Source organism: Trichomycterus rosablanca, chromosome 10 (assembly GCF_030014385.1).
Source record: "Trichomycterus rosablanca isolate fTriRos1 chromosome 10, fTriRos1.hap1, whole genome shotgun sequence".
NCBI classification, from domain to species: Eukaryota; Metazoa; Chordata; class Actinopteri; order Siluriformes; family Trichomycteridae; genus Trichomycterus; species Trichomycterus rosablanca.
Genome location: NC_085997.1, coordinates 12832113 through 12856176, shown reverse-complemented (window position 1 = coordinate 12856176; position 24064 = coordinate 12832113). Strand labels below are relative to the sequence as shown.

Here is a 24064-nt window from a genome sequence, read left to right as displayed (position 1 = left end):
GAGGGTTTTTCCGAGTGGTGTGAAAATATACAAAAACACAGCACTAAGGTCCACATAAGTGCTAAACATGCAAGTAGAAATGAACAACGTAAATAAATATGTAAATATGTAATGTAAAACCCATGAATAAATATTAAAACTGGTGTACAGTACTACTAGAAATTTCACATTTCATACATAACCATATTCCTCACATATACAAGTCACAGAAACACTGCTTTCCACTTCCTTAATAAGTTTGAACTTTTCAGCAATACCTAGATGCATGCCTCTTTCACTTATCACTTTCCTTGTTTTTCTAAGCCATAATTAAGCACTAGAACTTGCAAAAATTAAGCATAAAACAGAGAAAAGGGCGAGAACAAAGCAAGCCTCCCAGCAAAAAAAAAAAAAAAAAAAGAAGCCTATTACTCTTGTAAACAAAGTGACGCGCTGGCTAGCAGACAATTGCTGAACTACTGGTATGGGTACACTTCTTGCAGGAATTTTAAACAATCGAAGCAGACATGCAGTTTTTTAGATTTGTTTGTTAAATTCGAAGTCTGTTAAATGAAGGTCTGTTAAATCGAGGTTCCACTGTATATATACACTGATGAGGCATAACATTATGACCACCTCCGTGTTTCTACACTCATTGTCCATTTTATCAGCTCCACTTACCATATAGAAGCACTTTGTAGTTCTACAATTACTGACTGACAATTACTGTGTTGTGCTGGTATAAGTAGATCAGACACAGCAGCGCTGATGGAGTTTTTAAACACCTCACTGTCACTGCTGGACTGAGAATAGTCCACCAACCAAAAAATATATTCAGCTAACAGCACCCCATGGGCAGCGTCCTGTGACCACTGATGAAGGTCTAGAAGATGATCAACTCAAACAGCAGCAATAGATGAGCGATCGTCTCTGACTTCACATCTACAAGGTGGACCAACTAGGTAGGAGTGTATAATAGAGTGGACAGTGAGTGGACACGGTATTTAAAAACTCCAGCAGCGCTGCTAACACACTAACACACACTAACACACCACCACGACGTCATTGTCACTGCAGTGCTGAGAATGATCCACCACCTAAATAATACCTACTCTGTGGTGGACCATTGAAGAACAGAGTGAAAGCAGGCTAAAAAGGTATGTAGAGTAATAGATGGACTACAGTCAGTAATTGTAGAACTACAAAGTGCTTCTATATTGTAGGTGGAGCTGATAAAATGGACAGTGAGTGTAAAAACCAGGAGTTGGTTTTAATGTTATGGCTGATCAGTGTATGTTGAAATTGAAATTGTAAAATTGCAGTGAAATTGTGAGCAATGTACACAATGCATGGACATTTCTGGTCTGGTTTAAGGGTGTAAATAACTTTACAATGTGACCAAAGCTACACAAAACAATACAAACAAAAATGCTGTTAAATTACCACATTTTAATAAAATTACTTTTTAATTACAGTTGAAGTTAAAAATTAACACACATGGTAGGATTGTCATCATTTCTGCAGCTGTGTGTTTTGTGACTGAGAAATTTAAACACTTCCAATGAAAATAAGCTATTTGTGCATTATCTTCTTTTCTGTCAATCTAATCGTATCTCATTGTTGTTTTTTTGGACAAAAGTGAGATTCCAGTAATCAGTGACAGAAAAGGACACAGTTGAAGACCACAATGACAACATTTTTAAAGAAAATTTCAGGTTTCCCCAGGGTAACTTTTTTTTTAAATTTGTTTCAGTGTTCTGTTCAATTCCATAGCTTATGAAAAGTCTTTGGTAATACATTATTAATGTATTTTCACAGATAGTCTGGGACTCACTTTGGATGACCAGACTGTACAAAATAATCACATGTTTGTTTTAAAGCTCTTTCCTGTAACCAAAAAGCTTGCAGTGCATCTCAATCCATCTATAAAACATCTTAAAGTTACACAGACACTCAATATTTTACAATCTGGACCTGAATGTAAAGAGAAAAATCTGTAGTACTTCAGGAGGTTAAGCTCCAGTGGTTTTAGAGGTGGACCTGAACAGCTGAGCTCTGCATACATGATATTTGTATAACTTAAGGCAGGGTTTTTTTTTTAAACGTTTTTTTAAGCCTCCACAAGAGGGCGACCGCGTACATGTTTGTTTGTTTGTTTATTAGGATTTTAACGTCATGTTTTACACTTTTGGTTACATTCATGACAGGAACGGTAGTTACTCATTAAACAAGATTCATCAGTTTACAAGGTTATATCGAACACAGTCATGGACAATTTAGTGCCTCCAATTCACCTCACTTGCATGTCTTTGGACTGTGGGAGGAAACCGGAGCACCCGGAGTAAACCCACGCAGACACGGGGAGAACATGCAAACACCACACAGAAAGGACCTGGACCGGCCCACCTGGGGATTGAACACAAGACCTTGCTGTGAGGCGACTGCTACCCACCGTGCCGCCCGACCGCGTACAAGTTAGTTTTGTGTTTCGGTGCTGTTAAAATTTATAATAAATATTATTTATTATTATTTTTTCTCTGTGACCCATTTTCTGGTGCACAACCCTTAAGTGTAAAAAAAAACCCTGACTTAAGGAACTTTGCAAACTCTTATTATGAATATTAGTATTATTCTTTCATTTTTTCCATTTTCATGTTTTCCATGTTAAATTTAAGCAAATTAAAAATTGGCAAGAAATGCCACATTTAGGTTCATTCCCTGTATGAATGTGTTAAATCAGCAAAACAGACTGTACACTTAGATTCAAGTTAGTTTAAACCATTGCCACTTAAACTCCAAAGTATAACTGCAAACATTTACTTCCATCCATCCATCCACCAGTGTTAGCTAAAATATAGCGAAAGAATAAATACACATAAATATCTCTCAATAAAGACAATTCCATGGAGCTTTATATAATATAATATAAAACCCTCATCATGACATCACAAGCAATAAAGTTTCCTCATTTCAGTTTAAGGTACTCTCCTATAATACCTTTGTATAAAAAAGATTATATAAAACATACTTTTGGCCAGATTAGTCTTCTAGATCGATACCGGTGGGGGGTTGAAAGCAATGTGGTGTACCAGGAAAGAGATGAAACATGTATTACATGTAATTAATTGCACATTGTTACAACACTGCTTTCAAGTGAGACACATCTGTCTGAATTTTTAAATAAATACCACAAAGGTTTTGTGAATAAGACTTCCGGTTTGTAATGCGCTGTGGATAGACGTTCATTGAGACACCGAGACCGCTCCTGCTAATAAGGTCCATTATTTGTAAGAGACCCCTGGACTTTTGATGACTGACACTCAATTGTGGTTCCAGTCTGCACTAGCTCTCTAATTTTAGAACTGAATGTTCCCTTATAAAGCAGGAATAACAGATTAGTGGGTTTTTGTGTATAGAGCTGTCACTTCTATAACCTTTCATACCGCACAGAGAAAGCAACGAGTCTTTTATACATGGCAGTCAGAAGTACAATGGCTGCTAGTACAATGCTGCAAATGAGACCGAAGGCCCACCGAGGTCCTAATATGGTATAGACCTGAGAAACAAACACCGGACCAAGGGTTCGAGCTCCACTGCCCGAAGCCGTCAGCCAACCCATATAGACACCCTGTAACACACACACACACACACACAAACATATACACACACAGTTGTTTGTCAATTTAATTTCAGTGCTTGAGTTAGACAGAAAGAAAAGCTATTCATGTAAAGACAGGAATGTGACAATAGCTGCACTGTCATCATTCATGTAACAACGGTTCCATAGACATGAATGTTTGGTATTGTTCGTTTATTTTCTCATGTTTCACAGTTTGTCAGCTGTTTAGGAAATAACTGAAATGCTACGATGCTATGCACTACGATAGCCTCATTTAAAATTTGTGAATATGGTTGGACTGCACATTATTTAAGTATTCAAGAATTCTAAATAAAGCTATGCTAACAGTTGTATTAAAATGTAATATTTCAACTATCACAGTTACCTGAACATTAAACATGCATTATGTTTATCCCACCTGTGGCTTGGGTCCCAGGATCTTTGAGTACAGTGTGTAGGACATGACGTTACATGCAGGATATCCCACTCCTATGAGAATGTCAGATGTTAAGTATTGTGCCAGGTGGATAGCGGGAATATACTGGCACCAAAGCTGATCAGATGGGCATCCAGTGGGCTCCAAAGTCCCATTAGGGGAAGCAGTAGGTTCCAAATGTATAGCTGGCATAGAATTATTCTGAAGGTCTGTTGAGCCAAAAGTAAATAAGTCATAAGTATTTGTTACAGATGTGAACCTGTATGAAATACTAAACTGATTACTGTTGTAATGGAATAACAACAAGAAAAACTTCACTTTAATTTAGGTTTGGCATAATGACTTGTAGAATTCCTCACCTGTCCACTGAATGTTTGGATACTGGTTTCCCCAAGGTAACAGTATGAAGAAGCCAATAAATATGATGGCTAAGCCACCCATAAGTACTGGACGATCACCAAACCTGACAACCAAGAGAAGTTAGTTTTCTAACTGCATGGTCCTGATTATAGAGCCAATAAAAAGCTATAACCTCTGATCATAATAATAAGGTGTGCACTGATTACGAGTAAGATTTATCATTGTGGTTTTGTGGAACTGTGACATGGCAGGTAGTTTTAGTGTCCCATATATGAGTTTCCTCAGGTACCACCTTCCAAAAAAACACACAGAGGTTTGACTGGCTGCTCCAAGTTATTGATGCCCTTTCAACCTTATCCTCAGAACCTATTGCAAGTAAATAATTGATCATTCTTTTATATTTAAGGATGAGTTGAAAATGAGCTGAAATGCACTTACATACACCGATCAGCCATAAGATTAAAACCACCTCCTTGTTTCTACACACACTGTCCGTTTTATCAGCTCCATCAGCATTTCTGTGTCTGATCCACTCATACCAGCACAACACACACTAACACACAACCACCATGTCAGTGTCACTGCAGTGCTGAGAATGATCCACCACCCAAATAATACCTACTCTGTGGTGGTCCTGTGAGAGTCCTGACCATTGAAGAACAGCATGACAGGGGGCTAACAAAGCATGCAGAGACACAGATGGACTACAGTCAGTAATTGTAGAACTAAAAAGTGCTTCTATATGGTAAGTGGAGCTGATAAAATGGACAGTAAGTGTAGAAACAAGGAGGTGGTTTTAATGTTATGCCTGATCTGTGTATTTCATTTATTCATCTTTCATAAGTGCTTCGTCATAATCAGGGGCATAGCGGGTCCAGACCTCAACTGGACTTGGTACAACAACGTCCTTAATGTCCTTACAGATATCTCAAAAGTTTTCTGGAAGCAATAACTGAACCCATTTTTTAGGACGTAGTTGCTGGTTGGTGCCCAGACTACTTGCTCATGCAGCCCGAGATGTATATTTTTCCCAATGACAACACAAGCTCTCATCTGCTCGGTTAAATCTCTTTACTCTAGAACAGTGACTGAATGTTGAAAATGAGCGCTAGGAGTCACAGGTGTTTAGAATAATCAGAATAATTAGTCAAATAAACTACAATGGAGGAACTAAATAAAGCCATTAATCGATTAAAACCAGGAAAATAGCTCAGATTGCAATTAGTACCCACACTGTTACCAGGCCTAGACTGGGTCCTGGAAAGGGGAAATAAACCCATTCCAGGAGGGAAGCAATAATTACACTCAAACCAAAAGCAAGTATGGATCCACTACACTGTGGTACCTATAGGTCAATCAGTTTTTCAAATTTGGATTACAAATTGTTCACATCCAGGTCCTGCTCTACCTTATTAGGATTTGGATTTGTAGTCTGGATTTGTAATCTGTAGACAAACTCAGGACAACATAAGAAGAACACATGATGAGACACATTACTGGAAAAAACTATATAAGCAATAATGCTGGGAATATTATATTATAATGATGTCAGATTAACTTTTCTAAGCAAAAAAAAAACTCCACAACACCTTCTAAAGTGATACAAACAATTTATAATAACAATATTAAATAATTAAATTATAATTAAAATAAACAGGGACCTCTGAAGAACACTTATTGTGAAATGATAAATGGGGTGCCCAATTTCTCCACTTCTGTTTTTCTTGTTTATTGAACCTCAAAGTCAGTCAGTAGGACAGAATGGTGATATAAAGGGTAAATAGATTAAGCTCTAAAGAAATGAGAATGTCTGAGAAAGTATGAATGTTATCGTACATGCAGAGATGTAAATAAGTAAGCATATATGAATGTATAAATGAATGCAGGTGCTGGTAAAGGTTTGGCGCATGGGTACAATCTACGATTGTTATTCCATTAGAATATGGTTAAAAAAGTGTAATGAGAAGGTTGTTTCCAATATTACCAATAAAAAGTTATTTAAAACAAAAATGAGTGCTTGCACATACCTCTCAGACATCACTTTGACCACCAGGAAAACTATGATGGACTCTAAACCAATGGCTGCTAATATAATCCCATTGTACAGAACAGCTTCCTTTCTAGTCCATGCAAACATGTCCATCGACAATGGGGTGGATATACTGCAAAACAAAAAAATTTAATGTAGGGTAACAATACTGAGAGCTTTGGGCTAAATGAACTAAGACTGTTAGGCTGGATTCAGAAGAAAAAAAGAAGGAACAAGGTGACAGTATTTAAAGTGCATCTCATATTCAACATATTCTATTCTGTTTACTAAAGTCTGAGTGATTGGCCAATTTTGCACCCAGTTTCTTCTACTTTCCAAATCGAGGTGCTCTGTTGCTGGAAGCTGTTGGTGGGTCCCTGTTTATTTATTCTGCTAAATGAAGTTACTTGCTTGAATTATAATTTAGTCTATTTAAACTAGGGCTGTCATAAATCGCGTTAATTAACGTGTTAAAATTTTAATCACGATTAAAAAAATTAATCGAGAATAAAAATTTTTATCAAATGATTTTTATTGGTCTATTTTATTGGTGAGAAATCATCACTAGACAAAATGACAGTTATTAATTGACGCTTCAATATCATCTTCGGTCAAAGCACGCCTTTGTCTCGTCAGGCGTCTGAGCGCACGAATATGTGTTACAGGCAAAATAAGCTCAGGCAACTTTATTTTAGAGGAATTTGGATGTAAAGTCCATGAACTATACATGTCGCTGGAACATTACAAACACTGGTGTTAAATGGATCACAATGGACTGTAGACGCTTTAACATTGTTAACGATGTGGGTCGACATGACGTTATCATGCCAGATAATGTGAACAGACTTGTCATTTTAAATTACTGGCTGAAAAATGGGTAGCTGTTAACAACTCTATATATGCATTGGCTAGCTTTCTAAAAACAATTTAGATTTAATAATTTTATCATAAATTAATTATTTTTTTATTGGTAAACATGTTCTTGCAATAAAAATGTGCATAACTCCAAATTTTGCTTAGTTATTTTTACAGTCCATTAATAGCGATTAATTTGGTTCTTTAATCACGAATAATCTCACTGATTGCTATTATCCATTATTTCCTGTGCAGGTGCCACTGACCACTCAGCAGAAGCTGCAATTGCAACAGCAATAAAGGATCTCTTTGGCCTGGCTTCCCACAGACAGAGCCAATCATGTCTGTGCAGGCACCTGGCCGGCTGATGGCAAAGCTCACATTCAAATTCGAGAGATTTTGCAATGGTGGGCTGGCGTTTTACACAGCAGCGCCACCCGAGCACCCTAATACTAATATTCTAATAGATATTTTTTTATAACATCCACACAGATCATTTAAAAACTATTCAGGAACATTGCTTTTTACAATTCAATGCAATGCTTGCAATGTTTATGTTGCTTATATTTGGCCAAACTCATTATAGCAGATAAGCTTAAGAAATTCTTTCCAGCAAAAGCCACAATTGACCAAAAAATTTTTTGCAGAGGATATAAGGTGACCTAGAATTTTATCAAATTAATAATTTCTTCCAAATGTAAAGTAAGCAAATAGTAAACGCAAGTTGATTTACAGGTTTTGCATACAATATAAGAGTTGGTGGTACAGCGGGATATTCCACTAGCACACCAGCTTCACCAGTTTCACCAGTTTCTGAACTCCTCGGTTCGAAACTCGGTGTTGCCACCGGTCGGCTGGGCGCCATGTAGCAGGCATAATTGGCAGTGCCTGCAACAGATACTAATTGGCCACTGTATCTGCAGGGTGGGGACCGGACTATGTGTGGGTGGGTGGATGGGTCTTCATACACTGTATAAGGACCCTGATTGGTGGAAGAGCCGCCTGTGCAGTGTGCATGGGCGAGAAGAGGAGGGCTGTACACGTGTTGTAAGAGGAGTGTACAGTGACATGCTCTCCTTGGATGCAATCTGGTATCTCTCAGCAGTGGAAGACAAAATTAAAAGATTTTAAGAGAAGAACTCACGTTTCAAACACAGCAAATATAAAGAGTATGACGAAGAACAGGATGTTGGATGTCAGCACAGCAATTTGGTCAATATTTCCCTCTACTTCAGGTGGCACATCTTCTCGCTCTGTGACATAAAAAAACCCTTTTTTTTTAAAAACAGAAACAGGTAAAATCAGGTTATATTGTCTAGTAAACTGTGTCAATCTGTCAGCTATGTACAGATATTGTTCTGAAGTTGGTACCTAGTAATGGTAAATAATCTGTCAATAAGATATGACTTTGAGAAATAAAACTCTAATTCTAGTCGTTTACATCTGGTCATCATTAAGTCGTCTACTCTGGTGAATTTTTGTTCGAAAAAAAGAAAAAGTCATCTAGACAAACATGAAGTTGGACCCATGAATTGAGTGTATACAATACCTTCTGAGACATAGTTTATAGCTCTGATCCGATTTCCATGGTCATCTACACTGACCTCCCTGCTCAAACAGAACAAAACACGAAGAAACGTTAAACAAGCACATTTAGCTTCACTGTTTTTAGATATTTATTAGGATTTTAACGTCATGTTTTACACACTTTGGTTACATTCATGACAGAAACAGTAGTTACTCATTACACAAGATTCATCAGCTCACAAGTTTAAAGTCAAACACAGTCATGGACAATTTAGTATCTCAAATTCACCTCATCTGCATGTCTTTGGACTGTGGGGGGAAATCGGAGCTCCCAGAGGAAACCCAAGCAGACACAAGGAGAACATGCAAACTCCACACAGAAAGGACCCAGACCACCCTACCTGGGGATCGAACCCAGGACCTTCTTGCTGTGAGGCAACAGTGCTACCCACTAAGCCACCGTGCCGCCCGCTTTACTGCTGTCAACAGGAATGTCAGACATGAGGCAGCTAACAAAGTGCCAAGTGTGGGATCTTTTCAAAGCTGATGTTAGAAATGAACCTAACAGAACTGTATTTGTGATGAATCACAGCAAAATCAAGGTCCTTTCTTGTGATTTACATTTACATTTTCGGCATTTAGCAGACCCTCTTATCCAGAGCGACTTACAGAAGTGCTTCTATAGTAAACATTTCATTACTCTAGTTTAAGTAAACAACAGTCCAAGAACACAAATCTGCTGAAAACCCTGTTAGAACCAAGTTGTTGTTTTTTTTTTAATAAATGGAAAAAAGTGTTAGTAAGTAAGTACAAGTCAGCTTAAGTGCTTAAGAGGTGGGTTTTTAATCGTTTTTTAAAGACAGCAAGAGACTCAGATGTTCGGACAGACAGAGGAAGTTCGTTCCACCACTTGGGTGCCAGAACAGAGAAGAGCCTTGATGCTTGTCTTCCTCTAGTCCTGGGTGGAGGATCAAGTCGAGTGAGACTGAGTTGCTGTTTATTTAATGAAATAGACTGCTAGCTAATTTATGCTTTTTTGTTTAGACTATTTAAATTCCTAATTAAATGAGATTATTTAAGAAATAGTGAAAAAAACAAGTGTGTTTATTTTATTACACTTATTAGGAAAACAAATATGACTTGGATTAATTGAATAATAGCATGTCCTCTGTTCTGGCTGTTCAAACAAAGCTTGCAGAATTGAGGTGGTTATGTGATTTTACTTGATGTTTTACCTTTTAGAGTGAAATATAAAATACATCAAAGTTACAAAAAGCCCATTTCCAGTGAATCAAAGCATTACCTGAGGAATATGATAACCAGCAGGATATTGATGATGCTGAAGCAGGCAGCGAGCAGCGCTGGTGCAGTGTACATGTTAAACTTCAAATATATGAAGTCCACACTGAAGCCTTTTTCACCAATAAACGACAGGCCTGCCTGAAGAACTGAAAATATTCACCACACATATTAAAGCTACATAATGTTCTCTTTATATCAAGATAAGCTTACAGTACTGTTAAAACTCATCATGCAAAGCCCACAAGTACTATGCTTATTATGTTCAAGGTGCTGAAAAGCTGCTGTGAAATTGTTAAAAAGTTCAATCATAGAACCTGACAAACAATGTTACAGATACGACTAAATATTTGCTCATTTGATGCAGGTACAACCCCAAATCAGAAAAAGTTGGGACAGCATGGAAAATGCAAATAATAAAAAGACACAGTTTCTTACATTTACTTTGACTTTTATTTGATTGCAGACAGGATGAACCTGAGAAATTTCATGTTTTATCTGCTCAACTTCATTTCATTTATTAATAAACATCCATTCCTGCATTTCAGGTCTGCAACACATTCCAAAAAACAGTTGGGACAGTAAAGCATTTACCACTTTGTAATGTCGCCATTCCTTTCCCTCACCAAGGATACCAAGTGATTTACTGTTTCACCTTTTATTTTGTCCCATTCTTCCTGCAAACACGTCTTAAGATGTGCAACAGTACAGGGTCAAAATTCTCCACACATTCTCTATTGGGGACAGGTCAGGACTGCAGGCAGGCCAGTCCAGTACCCGTACCCTCTTCTTCCGCAGCCATGTCTTTGTAATGTGTGCAGCATGTATTGCATTGTCTTGTTGAAAATGCATGGACATCCCTGGAAAAGATGACGTCTTGAAGGCAGCATATGTTGCTCTAAGATCTCAATGTACTTTTCTGCATTAATGCTGCCATCACAGAAATGTAAATGACCTTTGCCAAGGGCACTGACACAGCCCCATACCATGACAGACTCTGGCTTTTGGACTTGTTGCTGATAACAGTCTGGATGGTCCTTTTCGTCTTTGGTCCGGAGCACACGGCGTCCATTTTTTTCCAAAAAAGAGCTGAAATGCTGATTCATCTGACCACAATACACGTTTCCACTGTGTGATGGTCCATCCTAGATGCCTCTGAGCCCAGAGAAGTCGACGTCGCTTCTGGACATGGTTAACATAAGGCTTCTTTTTTGCACAGTAAAGTTTGAAGTGGCATTTGTGCATGTAACTCTGTATTGTAGAGCTTGACAAAGGTTTGCCAAAGTAATCCCTCACCCATGTGGTTATATCAGCTATTGTTGAGTGGCGGTTCTTGATGCAGTGCCGTGTGAGGGATTGAAGATCAAGCTTGCACCCTTGGCCTTTATGTACTGAAATTCCTCCCGATTCCTTGAATGGTTTAATGATATTATGCACTGTAGAGGGAGAAATATGCAAATCCCTTCCAATCTTTATTTGAGGTTCATTGTTTTTAAACATTTCAATCATTTTCTCACACATTTGTTGACAAACTGGAGATCCTCTGATCATCTTTGCTCATCAAAGACTCAGCCTTTCCTGGATGCTGCTTTTGTACCAAACCATGATTACAATCACCTGTTGACATCATCTGTTTATCACACCCTTATTTAGTTTTTTCTCTTCATTACTTTTTTGGAATGTGTTGCAGGTCTGAAATGCAGGAATGGATGTTTATTAATAAATAAAATGAAGTTGAGCAGATAAAACATATCTCAGGTTGAAATTGTCTGCAATAAAATAAAAGTCAAAGTAAAAGTAAGAAACACTGCATTTTATTTTATTTGCATTTTCCATACTGTCCCAACTTTTTCTGATTTGGGGTTGTATTTTATGTTGATAAAAACAATACTTAAAAGAATAAACTCATATAAAAGAGTAGAATTTAACATTTTTTTGAACATTAATGACTGGGTACAACAACCTGATGGCTTTTGTCCATCACTAGTTGCCCAACACTTGGTAAATCTAACATTAATAATGTTAATGGAGTTTTAATGCTAAACTTTTCTCTGTGTAGACTTTCTACTGATCTAACCTGAGAGCTATATCTTTATCTTTTATTTTTTGTCTATATATATATATATATATATATATATATATATATATATATATATATATATATATATACTGTATATATATATTTATATACCTTTTGTGGTAGGTATAGGTGCACTGTCATGCTAAAATGAGAAAACATCAATGTAAAAGAGTGCACCTAGAAAAGTGCACCTAGTGAAATTGCCTGATATTTATTGATTATTTTAACCATACAGAATGCTTATTGGGTGGATTGACTTCTGCCAAAATTGCTGCCCAGACCATTTTGGATTCGCCATTCAGCAGATGTCTACTTAACAACAGATATCTGCACATATTTTAAGGTATCCAGTGTTTTTAAAACATAAACTCATTGACTTATCTGTTCATTTTAATTATATACTTGCTTAGCAGTCCAGGTTTTGTGCTTCTTATACTAAGTTTAGGTTTTCTGTGACTGGTTAATTGTTTTGTTTTGTGGTGTTATCTTTTAGCTAACGCACTGAAAATGCACTGAGTCTATTAAATCCAGAGAACATGTACCGTCTGTCAGTGTACCCAATGTCATTAAAGGCAAATTGCTTTCTGTTACAGCACTGGTAGAAAATGATAATACCTGGTCCAAGAATGAATCCCAGAGCTTGGCAGGCACTCATGTTAGCCATAGCACCAGTTCTCTCATTCAGCGAGGTGGCACCTGCTACGTAAGATCTCACTACAGCTACATTACCTACAAGATATTAATAAGAACACACAACAACAGCTGTCTTTAAGCAACAGTATAAGCACAGTATGTCAGTTAGACCCCTGATACTAGTTTTTTAAGTCTTTACCTGCTCCAAATCCAACAAACACTCTAGCCAGGAGCATGTGGTACTTGTTATGAGAGGCAGGAAGGTACACATAAGCATAGTAGATGTTGGCCACAACATTGATTGCTATAGAACAGGCCAGTGGCTCCCGTCGAGGCCTGTGATTGGACCAAAACCCAAACAGAGGTGATGCCACCATTTGTCCCAAGCTATATGCAGCCACTACCCAACCCAAGAAGCTGGCATCTGCGCTGTCATCAATCTAAAATGCCAAAACAAAACAGGTACAAATTATTGTTAGCAATGAGGGATGTTAAGAATTAACTGATTAACTGCTTAACCAATAACCAACATTTAAGTCAATGTTCAGTTAAGGCTGTTGTTAATAAAGGTAATGTAAAAGGTCATTTAAATAATATCCAACAGCTTATTCTTCATTATGAGGGGAAAGTGAAACTCCAAATTTCTAAGTGGTACAGAATTAAGACCACTGATTTGTAACTCCTTCTCACTGCACATGGGCAAGTTAACTGTTCAGTTATTCAGAGAAAAGTGCTGCTGTTTTAATCCAAACAAAAATTTCTGTTGATATCATTTAAATCATGAACGACCGAACCAAATTACAAACTGTGAAGTTGTTTTGCACCAGTATTAGTCTGCATGTTAAATTCTGCATGTGTGGCTCTATGTATAATGTTATTTCTTTACAAAATATTAAATTCTGCATGTGTGGCTCTATGTATAATGTTATTTCTTTACAAAATAATTTGGACATTTTGCATCATGTCCCAGTAAGGGAAAACAACTGCTTATCCTCTTATAATAACAACCCTAATGTTGTCTGTAAGATTTTAATAAGCCAACAGCTTCTTTGTTATCTGATTAGCATGTTTAGTTAGCGGTAGTAATAAACTGCTTGCTACTGACTGTGCTCATTGTGTTTATATGCATCTTACTGTTCTGCATTACTGCCATGTATACACTGATCAGCCATAACATTAAAACCACCTCCTTGTTTCTACACTCACTGTCCATGTTATCAGCTCCACTTACCATATAGAACTTTGTAGTTCTACAATTACTGACTGTAGTCCATCTGTTTCTCTACATATCTTTTTAGCCTGCTTTCACTCTGTTCTTCAATGATCAGGAACCCCACAGGACCACCACAGAGCAGGTATTATTTAGGTGCTGGATGATTCTCAGCACTGCAGTGACACTGACATGGTGGTTGTGTGTTGGTGTGTGTTGTGCTAGTATGAGTGGATCAGACACAGCAGCCCTGCTGGAGTTTTTAAGTACCATGTCCACTAATACCAGCACAACACACACTAACACGCCACCACCATGTCAGTGTCACTGCAGTGCTGAGAATTATCCACCACCTAAATATCACCTACTCTGTAGTGGTCCTGGGAAAGAACAGCATAAAAGGGGGCTAAGAAAGCATGCAGAGAAACAGATAGACTACAGTCAGTAGTTGTTGAAGTACAAAGTGCTCCTCTATGGTAAGTGGAGCTGATAAAATGGACAGTGTGTGCAGAAACAAGGAGGTGGTTTTAATGTTATGGCTGCTCGGTGTACATTACAAGTACTTGTTGACATAAAGCTCACAGATGTGTTTTAAATTTAATGGGCCACTCTACAGGGCATATAAAAAATCCACACGCCCTTGTTAAAATTCCACTTTTTTGTGATAAAAAATAAATAAAACCAAGACAAATCATTTCAGATTTATTTTAACTTTAACGTAAGCTATAATCAGTACAATTTCATTGAAAAACAAACTGAAACGTTTTAGAGTGAAATAAAAAAAAACCTACAATAATATGATCGCATAAATATGCCCACCCTTAAACTAATACTTTGTTAAAGTAGGTTAAAGTTATTGATGTCTGTAAAAAACCATCTAGTGTGAAAAGAAGTGTCTGACTAATTTAACTTATTCTATTTTTACTTTTTTTTGTAAAAATAAACTGTATGAATATGCTTTTAACCCAAAACTAAATTACCTCAACACATTTAAATCTCATTTAAAAATATTTTTACCTTTTGCAGATAAGGCCATATCGATGTGATGACAATCGTAAAACCTGGAAGGAAGATAACAGTCTTTGAAACACAGCCCTGTGACAACAAGGTCAATTTTGGTTCTTGTTATGATAACTTCATCAGGTACAGAACACTAAAACTTCTCATGTTTATAAAACCAGTTTGAGAGAACTTGGAGCCATAGTGCATTATCATATTCAGCATTATCATATTATCATATTGAAATGATAATAGTCAACAACAAAACTAATAAGCCACTGCATTCAAATGATGCTTAAATAGTATTGACAGGCCCAAAGTGAAGGATAAAAACACTGTCTACACTTCTTTGCCACTGTCGCCATTATCCTGATCTGTTGAAACAAGACAGGTCAGGTTCATGGATTCATTGTGTTTACTCTAAATTCTGAACCTATAATCTGATATTTTTTCAATCTTCAGTAAAGTTTCTGCAAACCTGTGCCCACTGTACCATAAGATTTCTGTTCTCGTCTGAGAGAAGTAAAACCCAATGTTAGCTTGCTCTGAGGCCACTCCAGAGCAGTTTTGGCTGTATGCATCAGGTCACTGCTGTGTTGAAAGGCGAACTATTGCCCCATTTTGAGTTCGTACACACTCTAAAGAAGGTTTTCTTTTAAAATGTTCCTGTATTTGGCTGCATTCATCTGTCCCATAAATTGTGGACATCACAGAGTTTTATTTTGTTTATGTTTGTTTATTAGGATTTTAACGTCATGTTTTACACTTTGGTTACATTCATGACAAGAACGGTAGTTACTCATTACACAAGATTCATCAATTCACACAAGGTTACATCAAACACAGTCATGGACAATTTTGTACCTCCAATTACCCTCACTTGCATGTCTTTGGACTGTGGGAGGAAACCGGAGCACCCAGAGTAAACCCACGCAGACACGGGGAGAACATGCAAACTCCACACAGAAAAAACCCGTCTGGGGATCAAACCCAGGACCTTCTTGCTGTGGGGCAACAGTGCTACCCACTTAGCCACCGGGTCGCCCCGGAGTTTTATTTTAATGTCATCTTTATGCTTTATTAAATAAAAAACTGCATCATGTAGTGAACTTGACAGCAATACAGAACAGCAAGATCATAAACTGTTCATTACTAGTGCTAGCTCCAACATGATAATGCACAAGCACAAGTCACCTTAAATTGGTTACATGACAATGAGCTCTGTGTACTTCAGTGGGCTCCCCAGTCAGCAGACCTAAATCAAGCAGAGCACATTAGGGGATGTACCAGAAGAGATTTTATGATTGAACACTTCAAAGCATTCTGTTTTGGTATTTGGGGTTTAAGAAGCAGTAGCTGTCTTTCTTACCCACACTGCTCAGGAACATGGTAAAGTACATGATCCTAATGGACCTCCACCGACTTTTCTCAGCTTCCTGCAAGCTATAAACAGACATCACAATAAATCATTTGTAGCTTTCACTGACCAAAATGTTATTAAAGCAAGTGTATTATTAAACTAAGAAAAGAGCATGTAAGAAGCACAGAGCCTGGCGGCTACCAACTGGACTGGGTATTATGGAGTGATTAATATTGACTGAGACAGATAAAATAGAGTAAAGAACAGAAGGACCCGTTTAATTCTATACATTTAAAAAAAAAACACACTTTGGTACATCTTGTAAATGACATGGCATTGTTAAATTGCTTAATCTCAGGTTTGATCACTGTAACATACTGATATCTGCTTTTAACAATATAATAGTACATGTTTTACCATTCCTGGCTGATTACACTGTTTACTCCTGTTTTTCAATGTTGTGTAGTGAACCGTTTCATCCTGTTTGTACATTATGCAGCCATGTAAAAATGTCGTCTTCCCTTCCATTACCATATCTTGTTTTCCTTTCTGTAATTGTCTTAAGGGGCATTGATGGCTCAGTGGTTAGGGCTCTGGGCTATTAATCAGAATGCTGAGGCTTCAGTCTTGCCAAGCAGCCACTGTTAGGCCTATGAGCCATGCCCTCAACCCTCCTTGAAAAAAACAGTGCCAAAAAATCAACCACAGCTTCCAATCAAGCTTGCCAGTTCAGTTTTACTGCCACTCTAATAATTTACTAAATACAATTTTTATTCCAATGTGTGTTTTTTCTAGAGCTTGTTTTACCACAAGATGTACTACCTCATTTTTTCACTTCTACATACTCAGATATCTATTTTAATAATACCAACATATTTGGGCTTAGGAGTATCTTATAAAATATATCTTAATATACTAGTTAATACTAATAAAGGGCAGTGGTAGCCCAGTGGGTAGAGCTTTGGGCAATCAACTGGAAGATTGGCGGTTCAAATCCAGGCTCTGCTATGCAGCCACTGTTGGGTCCTTGAGCAAGACCCTTAACCCTTTCTGCTCCAGGGGTGCCGTAGGATGGCTAACCCTGCGCTCTGACCCCAGCTTCCAAACAAGCTGGGATATGTGAAGAAAGAATTTCATTGTACTGTACATCTGTATATGTATATATGACAAATAAAGTATATCTTCTTCTACTTCTAAAGAATCTGAATAGATTACTGTTCTCTTGGTCTGTTTTAGGGATGATGACCGGTTATGTGATAACCAACAAATAAGTCATTGTTTGATTTGAATCTACAACAGCTGATGCTTGATCTAAACTGACAGAAGAGTTAGTGAGAGTTCAGACTATTGTGTTGAGACTAATCCTTACACCTGCAGTGTGCAGCGCCAGCTAGGTGCACAAACTCTGTTTAAGAAAACGCTGGCAATCTAAACTAAACAGAAAAACTTTTTAAGGTACTTACGTTATGTAAATCATAAACAGAACTAATAAACATTAAAATAAAAAGGGAAGCTCTTTTGTATCAGTTTGGAGTCTGAATGCATGCTAATATGTGGATTTGTGTGTAACATTATTATTTATTATAATCAACTGTTTGCTACAGACTACTGTATAAAGTCTGCATGCAGAAAGCTGAACTTGTTCTGCTCATGGTGTTTATGTTTATCTTACTATTCTACAGTACTGACATGTCCACTATGTTACACTGTTTTAAATCAATGAAGCATGACTGAAGTGCTGTATTTTATACTTTGAATGGATGATATAAGCTTATCTGTTATTAGTTAAAAGAAATAGGGAAAATTTTCCTTGATGCATTAAGTAGGCACTGTAAGTAGACACATCTAGTAGGGCCAACAACGCTGCTCCTACTAGATGCGAAGGGACCTAGCGTGCTCCTACAAAGATGGGACGGGAACCTTGCGTGCTCCTACTAGATGGGACGAGAACCTGGCATGCTCCTACTAGATGGGATGGGAACATGGAGTGCTCCTACTAGATGGGACGGGAACCTGGCGTGCTCCTACTAGATGGGACGGGAACCTGCAGAGTTACAACTTTCAGTTCAATTTAATTTAGTTTTTGTATGATTTGTTTGAATCCTATTTATTTAAAGTATCCTCCAGACCACCCAATAAGGATGGGTCCCTGCTGAGTCTGGTTCCTCTCAAGGTTTCTTCCTGTAATTTTCTAAGGGAGTTTTTCCTTGCCACTGTCGCCCTCGGCTTGCTCAATAGGGGTTTTGGTCTGTTGGTCCCGGATTCTGTAAAGTTGATTTGAGACAATGTTCATTGAAAAAGTGCTATAAATGAGTCTGACTTGACTTGACTTACACACAACTTATTCTGTACAATACCTGCACATCTGGACATTATAAAACTATTGTAATTCTAAACTGAAACGTTATATGCCAGAATCAAACTTGAAACATTAGAATATGCACATTGGAATATGTTTTTTCTACCTCACCCATTATTTACTCAGTACCATGTACTGACCAACACTTGTCTCTAGTCTTGTCTTCCTTAATTACTCTTTAGATTATGAATGTCTTTTGTGTTTATTTTAGGTCTTTTTTGTATTTATTGTACACTGCACTGTGTACTGTACTGTCTTGCTCTTTTCGTTTTATGTTGCACCTTGGTCCTGGAGGAATGTTGTTTTGTTTCAATATGTACTCGTATATAGCTGAAATGACAATAAAGCCTCTCTTGACTTGACTAAAGGGCCAGCACAGTAGAAACAGGACATTTATTTGTATTTTAGGGAACGTATACTGTTTTTTTTTTTTAATTAAGCTATCTGTCTAAATGCAATAGTTACACTATTCTCGTCTTTGCTTTACTGCACTGTACGTTTTTCTGCAACTAAAGATACAGAGAAGAACCATTAAAAGTCACCTTTATAGATGTTACAGACAAACCAATAAAATATACAAAAAATATTGCTTTCAATTAAACATTTTTAAATATATTTTACAAATTAAATAGTAATAACATTTTGACTTTTATCACTTTTTACCAGTGGCGGTTCTAGGGGGTTCAGTGGCGGTCCCCCCTACAGCCCCCCTAGGAATACAGTATATGTAACTCAAATTGAATATGAAAAAGAAAAGGACTGAATAAATGACATTTAAGCAGAGCAAATGCCTTAAATGGTGATTCTTTGTTAATCTATTTACATCAAACTCAAGAAAATGTAGACTGAAAACTACATGAATAAAATGTTGAATTCTATTGAATATCGACTGTTTCCTCTTAATGCCCACAATGCACATTTAGGCAGAAAGTAATTGGCCCCTCTAACATAGCCTGAACATAAATTCATATCTAAAATACTATCTAGTGCACTAAGTAAGGAACATACAGGGGTTGGACAAAATAACTGAAACACCTGTCATTTTAGTGTGGGAGGTTTCATGGCTAAATTGGACCAGTCTGGTGGCCAATCTTCATTAATTGCACATTGCACCAGTAAGAGCAGAGTGTGAAGGTTCAATTAGCAGGGTAAGAGCACAGTTTTGCTCAAAATATTGCAATGCACACAACATTATGGGTGACATACCAGAGTTCAAAAGAGGACAAATTGTTGGTGCACGTCTTGCTGGCGCATCTGTGACCAAGACAGCAAGTCTTTGTGATGTATCAAGAGCCACGGTATCCAGGGTAATGTCAGCATACCACCAAGAAGGACAAACCACATCCAACAGGATTAACTGTGGACGCAAGAGGAAGCTGTCTGAAAGGGATGTTCGGGTGCTAACCCGGATTGTATCCAAAAAACATGAAACCACGGCTGCCCAAATCACGGCAGAATTAAATGTGCACCTCAACTCTCCTGTTTCCACCAGAACTGTCCGTCGGGAGCTCCACAGGGTCAATATACACGGCCGGGCTGCTATAGCCAAACCTTTGGTCACTCGTGCCAATGCCAATCGTCGGTTTCAATGGTGCAAGGAGCGCAAATCTTGGGCTGTGGACAATGTGAAACATGTATTGTTCTCTGATGAGTCCACCTTTACTGTTTTCCCCACATCCGGGAGAGTTACGGTGTGGAGAAGCCCCAAAGAAGCGTCCCACCCAGACTGTTGCATGCCCAGAGTGAAGCATGGGGGTGGATCAGTGATGGTTTGGGCTGCCATATCATGGCATTCCCTTGGCCCAATACTTGTGCTAGATGGGTGCGTCACTGCCAAGGACTACCGAACCATTCTGGAGGACCATGTGCATCCAATGGCGGTGCCGTGTATCAGGATGACAATGCACCAATACACACAGCAAGACTGGTGAAAGATTGGTTTGATGAACATGAAAGTGAAGTTGAACATCTCCCATGGCCTGCACAGTCACCAGATCTAAATATTATTGAGCCACTTTGGGGTGTTTTGGAGAAGCGAGTCAGGAAACGTTTTCCTCCACCAGCATCACGTCGTGACCTGGCCACTATCCTGCAAGAAGAATGGCTTAAAATCCCTCTGACCACTGTGCAGGACTTGTATATGTCATTTCCAAGACGAATTGACGCTGTATTGGCCGCAAAAGGAGGCCCTACACCATACTAATAAATTATTGTGGTCTAAAATCAGGTGTTTCAGTTATTTTGTCCAACCCCTGTATATTCTTTTCTAATATACAATCTAGTGCACTATGTAGAGAACATAAATCCGTTATCTGATATACAATTTAGTGCACTATGTAGGGAACATAATTAATTATGTAATTCACTAGCTAGTGAACTATGTAGTGAACATGAACGCGTTATCTAATACACTATCTAGTGCACTATGTAGGGAACATAAATCCGTGATCTGATATACAATCTAGTGCACTACGTAGGGAACATAAATCCGTGATCTGATATACAATCTAGTGCACTGTGTAGGGAACATAAACCAATTGTCTAATTCACTATCTAGTGCACTGTGTAGGGAACATAAATTTATATCTAAAATACTATCTAGTGCACTATGTAGGGAACATAAATCTGTTATCTGATATACAAAAGCATTATGTATTATACCTAAAGCATTATGTAAGAAACATAAGTCTATTATCTAGTGCACTAAGTAAGGAACATAAATTCTTTTCTAATATACAATCTAATGCACTATGTAGGGAACATAAATCTATTATCTTTCACACTATCTAGTGCACTATGTAGTATACATTAATGTGTTTTTGTCGCGAACAGTTAGCTTAGTAGCTCAGTTAGCAGCTCCTAAAAGTTCTGTTATCACCCATATCCTTTGGTGTGTGCGCGAGGTTTTTTAGCTTTTTTTTTTGGGGCTTGGGGGGTCGGGGTCGAGGTCCGGGGATACCTCCCTGAAATGAGTTTTTGCAACTTGGGATGTCTGCAGCAACATACAAATATAAACCAGTTGCAATAAAAATCCACTATTACACTAGACACCTTTAGTCCTCTCAATGTTCCTAGTTCAGTTGACCTGCGAGTCAACTGACACTTTCTGCAGTTCTGGATAAAATTCAATGTTTGTTTTTTGGGAAATATTAGTAATTGAACAGTAAATGTACAATATATGGACAAAAGTATTAGGACAGCACTTAAATCACTGAATTCAGGAGTTTCATTCATTCTCTTGGCGCTGATCCCTGTCTGGGTGGAGCTGAGGAGAATGACTGAGAAACAGTTTGACCAATGTGTGTAGGGAGTGTACATAATCGCCCAGTGGCTGCATGTTAAAACGCAATTTAGGAAAGCATACATAATGAATTGGGACTGAAATGTAGAAAGTACATGTTAACATGAAAGCAAAACCAAATTCCCGACATGTTAGATAGAAATCCCAATCGGATGCGTACATCAAATCATCTTGTTTACCTTTAATATAGAATTCGATAAAACTGTGCGGAATACAGTGAGCTATGTGGTTACCTTTCAGCATCTCCTTTAAGGAGTGGAGAAGTTTCTTCTGAATCGAGCAGAGACATTTCTGATAAAAAACCTTTACTTATTAATTTATAGGGATTCAAATTACATTTATTCCAAATGCCTCCCTTGTTTACAAATGCTGAGATAAGCACTGTGTATGAATGTATCCGTTTCGGATTTCATATTTGCTGGAGCAATACAAAATCACACCGTTAAATAAACACACAACAGCGTTAAAAAGCTGAAATAAACTCTGTATGTGTGTTTGTGTTAGAGAATTACACAACCCAGCCTAAAGTTCAACTATTTAATGATCCAGAGAAACTTCCTCATGAGAAAACACTAACAGCAGCGCCGCAGACTTTTATTTTTCAAAATTAAAGTCTGTTTGAATATACACCTAAAATATACACTGATCAGCCATAACATTAAAACCACCTCCACCTTAATTTTATCAGCTCCACTTATCATATAGAAGCACTTTGTAGTTCTACAATTACTGACTGTAGTCCATCTATTTGTCTACATACTTTTTTAACCTGCTTTCACCCTGTTCTTCAATGGTCAGGACTCTCCAAGGACCACTACAGAGCAGGTATTATTAAGGTGGTGGATCATTCTCAGCACTGCAGTGACACTGACATGGTGGTGGTGTGTTAGTGTGTGTTGTGCTGGTATGAGTGGATCAGACACAGCAGCGCTGCTGGAGTTTTTAAATACCATGTCCACTCACTGTCCACTCTATTAGACACTCCTACCTGGTTGGTCCACCTTGTAGATGTAAAATCAGAGATGATCGCTCATCTATTGCTGCTGTTTGAGTTGGTCATCTTCTAGACCCTCATCAGTGGTCACAGGACGCTGCCCACGGGGCGCTGTTGGCTGGATGTTTTTGGATGGTGGACTATTCTCAGTCCAGCAGTGACAGTGAGGTGTTTAAAAACTCCAGCAGCGCTGCTGTGTCTTATCCACTCATACCAGCACAACACACACTAACACACCACCATCATGTCAGTGTCACTGCAGTGCTGAGAATGATCCACTACCCAAATAATACCTACTCTGCAGTGGTCCTGGGAGAGTCCTGACCATTGAAGAACAGTATGAAAGGGGGCTAACAAAGCATGCAGAGAAACAGATGGACTGGAACTACTAAGTGCTCCTATATGGTAAGTGGAGCTGATAAAATGGACAGTGAGTGCCAATTTCCAACTGCATAGAGTACTAGTAAGAACAAAAGGGGCACTTGTTACTTGTTTGGTATGTCATGTCCCTGGTCAAGAAGGACTGAACAAAATAACTCATGTACTAAGGTAATGTACGGGCCTTGATTCATGCAGTAGAAATAGACCATGGTCACAGGCCATTCTGTTTATGAAGTGAGCAGAAAGTAATGGATTGTTCAATTTATGCAGAATATTCACCATGTACTTACATTACTAGATTAAGTGTGACAGGATTTTTTGGATCAGAGTGTTTCACAAGCAAGTTTCAAGCTGCACCTGAACCTCTAGAAACACTACAGCTAAGTCTGGGTTGCAGATGCAACACTCTCAGATATTTTACATTTTAAGCATAAATGTCCTTGATTGACCTTTTTTTTTACCTCCTATACAAATATGTTATCAATATATTAATCAAGTAAATACATTTTTAAAAAAAAGGTAACAGGCAAAAAATTTAAAAGAGGAGAAATGTTCGAGAGATATACAAACTTTTAATGCTGCAATGTAAAGGTGAACCTCCCAAGGGCTAGGCTGTTTCAGCTACATCCCTCTCGAACATTAG

The 24064-nt window shown here is 38.0% G+C and overlaps 1 protein-coding gene across 1 annotated transcript; it reads right to left on the bottom strand.

Moving 5' to 3' along the window:
* Window positions 1-1408: 1408 nt before the first annotated feature.
* On the bottom strand, window positions 1409-22407 carry mfsd8 (major facilitator superfamily domain containing 8). Its single transcript, XM_063003606.1, has 12 exons — window positions 22280-22407; window positions 16396-16469; window positions 15045-15088; window positions 13017-13257; window positions 12800-12913; window positions 10109-10253; window positions 8828-8886; window positions 8423-8531; window positions 6422-6556; window positions 4394-4497; window positions 4017-4243; window positions 1409-3607 (listed from the first exon to the last, which is right to left on the bottom strand). The coding sequence occupies exons 1-12, from the start codon at window positions 22333-22335 to the stop codon at window positions 3407-3409; spliced, it is 1509 nt and encodes a 502-aa protein (XP_062859676.1). The 5' UTR covers window positions 22336-22407; the 3' UTR covers window positions 1409-3406.
* Between the last annotated feature and the right edge of the window lie 1657 nt (window positions 22408-24064).